Raw genomic sequence first — 2,975 nt, 5'->3', positions numbered from 1 at the left:
TCACAATAAAAAACAAATATATATATTTGTATATATATATATATATATATATATATATATATATAACATTTTTGAAAATAATGATCACCCATGTGCAAATATATGTACATAATATACAGTATTTCATTTCCATATATGAAATATATTGTCATATGAAGTAAAAAATATATAAAACCTATTTATATATATATATATAATATATATATATATACTGTATACATATATATATAATATAAAATTAATATACAGTATGTGTGTTTTTTTTACTACGGGGATTTTATATGTATAATAAACTTACATCTTCATCTACCCAGAGATTTTACGTATGAAAATTAGATATCGCATTATATGTAACATTTATGGCAATATTGCACTTGATATATTGATATACTGTATATTGCATTTTCATATGGGCAAGATGTGAACTCGCATGTCTTCAGGGTGTAATAAATACGTTATTACTTTTTATTTAATGGTTACACAACATGATAATTTTGGAGTCATGAATAAAAATGTTTTGAACTAGATTTTAAAATGGGTTTTTCTTTTCTTTATTGTGGACACTTATATGATGTTTATGCAATATGTAGTTTCTTATATGAAACTGAGTTGTTGTTATTGTATACCGTATTCAGAATAAGTTGACGTATGTGCTTCCTTCTGAAATATGTGATTGTTTATTGTTGTGTGCAGATTGATGTTAATGGCTCTATATAACATCACTATCAGTGGGAATGGACTGAAGCTCATAAGTGAGAGCCCTGGACTTCTACCTCTTCTGTGCACCCTTCTGAAAGGTGTGTATGTGTAAGTTTGTGTGTGAAGATTTAGAGTTCATTTAATCCGAGTCAAATGCCTTCTCAGCACTGTTCATAGAGGATTATATTGGGCTCTCGAACTCCCTGACATACATAGAAACACTCTCTCCCTCTCCCACAGACCCTGACCCAGAAGTGTGTCTGCAATCATTGAGGCTCCTTCAATCCTTACTGCTGGAGAGAGAGGTCATGTCACACATGACAACTGATTTTCTAAGCTCTTTCCCACTCAGTCGTATCCACCACCTAGCTTCAAGCCGCCACCCTGCTCTAAAGCAAATAGCCCAGGAAACACTGGAAGATCTGGCTAGCTTTACCAACACCCAGACTAAAGATGCAGTGAAGGAGCAGTGAAGCCCAGGCTTTCATACGCACTTAAAAAGGTATGTCTAGGTTTAATCTAGGTCCAGCAAACCACACACTAATTCTGAGACTTGGCCATGTTCAAACCTAGAGATTTCCAATTGTAGATTTCCAAAAGAAGAGATTTCCAATTCTAAGTCCTGCTAAAACAAGCATTAACCTTATTTGTCCATGAAGAATTTTTTTCATTCCACAATTTTTTTTAGTTTAGTCATCTTTTACTGTGTTAGGCGCTGGAAGTGTTACGAAATGACTTCTACTGAACTTTCTAAGCTTTATTTGTAACGTAAATTCTGAATACCGCTATAGATGTGCATGTCTTTTATAAAATGCCAGGAAAGCCATAACACATGCTTTCATATTCAGTGTGCCCTTTATATCACTTTATGTTCTGAATGAAATTAGCATCAAATCGATATGTGTGCTGCCCTTTCTAGCACACCCACAACATCAGCGGTCTCTGTAGTCCAGCCTACGTGGAATTCTAAACTTAAACACTGGAATGATAAATCATCCCTTTTCAAGAAGCCTTACTTAGGATCATTGTTAGGAAACAACACAGTAATTAGCATATATGGGTCAAATGTCACAGAACCAATTAAAGTGTGACCCTTTGAGAGTCAGCAGCAATAATGTTAGACATGATGGTGTCTAGTGTATCTAAAGTTAAATGATCTTTTAGTTGATGTTTTATTTCTAAACTTTGACAAATAGAATGTTCTTAAAAATGTTTGATTCTTCTCATTTTCATTGATTGCTTTGATTGTGGTCTTTCTCCATTTATTTTACACTGTTCATTTGTTTACATATTACTTATTGAGCAAAGACCTGTTTCAAGTTAGACAATTAAAGGTGTTAGGCCTACAAGTTGTTGTTTTTTTCTGTGATGATTTATCACACAAGAAACAATGTTCTGTTCTGTAAAAGTGTTTGTCATTGACGCCAATTAGAAAGATGTTTATTTGTCCATCTCAGAGAAATGCAACAATCCTGTTGTGTATATAATTTTTGGGACAAATCATTAAAGCTGACTGGCAGTTTTTGTGAACATGATGTTAATGGAAAGAGGAAATGAGGTCATTTGATGAGATGAAAGCTGATGTCAGAGTTAATCAGATTGAAACATGAGGTCTTCAATGGGGGAGACTGCCAAAGAAGAGATCAGTTTAATTGATTTCTATGGTGAGAGGACATAGTCCTGGTTCTCATGTCAGTTCATGTTTTTACAGCGTAAATACGTCTCTCTCTTTGAATGCATGTACAGGATGTCTTGATTATCATTTAAAATCACTTATAAAAGCAGAAGGAATCACGTCATTCAAGAAACGCTTAAGAAATAGGGATATGTTTAAAGGATAAAAAGACTACCATAACCACCAAAGTCTCTTGTTTTCAGTATTGTCTGCAGTCAATTTAAGTAAAGTGGAAGTCCATTGGGAGTCTTTTCCTTAAAGGGGTCATATGATGCTGCTAAAAAGAACATTATTTGGTGTATTTGATGTAATGAAATGTGTTTATGCGGTTTAAGGTTAAAAAACACATTATTTTCCACATACTGTACATTATTGTTTCTCCTCTATGCCTCGCCTTTCCGAAACGCTTAGATTTTTACAAAGCTCATCGGTCTGAAAAGCGAGGTGTGCTCTGATTGGTCAGCTATCCAGTGCATTGTGATTGGCGGAATACCTCAAGCGTGTGATTGAAATGTTACGCCCCTACTATACTGTGATGCCATGTCCCGGCACGAGACAAAACCAGTAAAACCCATTATAAACGAGGCATTTGTTGCATCCA

The 2,975-nt window shown here is 34.5% G+C and overlaps 1 protein-coding gene across 1 annotated transcript in view; it reads left to right on the top strand.

Moving 5' to 3' along the window:
* LOC107667649 (heat shock factor 2-binding protein-like) overlaps positions 1-1,802 on the top strand; it is a 4,994-nt gene extending 3,192 nt beyond the window's left edge. Inside the window, exons 7-8 of the mRNA XM_016459371.1 lie at positions 694-797; positions 940-1,802. Coding sequence (XP_016314857.1) covers positions 694-797; positions 940-1,172 — 337 coding nt within the window. The 3' untranslated portion in view covers positions 1,173-1,802. The remainder of the gene's footprint in view (positions 1-693; positions 798-939) is intronic.
* Positions 1,803-2,975: the final 1,173 nt, after the last annotated feature.

The sequence above is a fragment of the Sinocyclocheilus anshuiensis genome, unplaced genomic scaffold (genome assembly GCF_001515605.1).
Source record: "Sinocyclocheilus anshuiensis isolate Anshui unplaced genomic scaffold, SAMN03320099.WGS_v1.1 scaffold1305, whole genome shotgun sequence".
Lineage (NCBI taxonomy): Eukaryota > Metazoa > Chordata > Actinopteri > Cypriniformes > Cyprinidae > Sinocyclocheilus > Sinocyclocheilus anshuiensis.
Note: the sequence above shows the minus strand (reverse complement) of the source record. Positions and strands in the feature narration are given on the sequence as shown.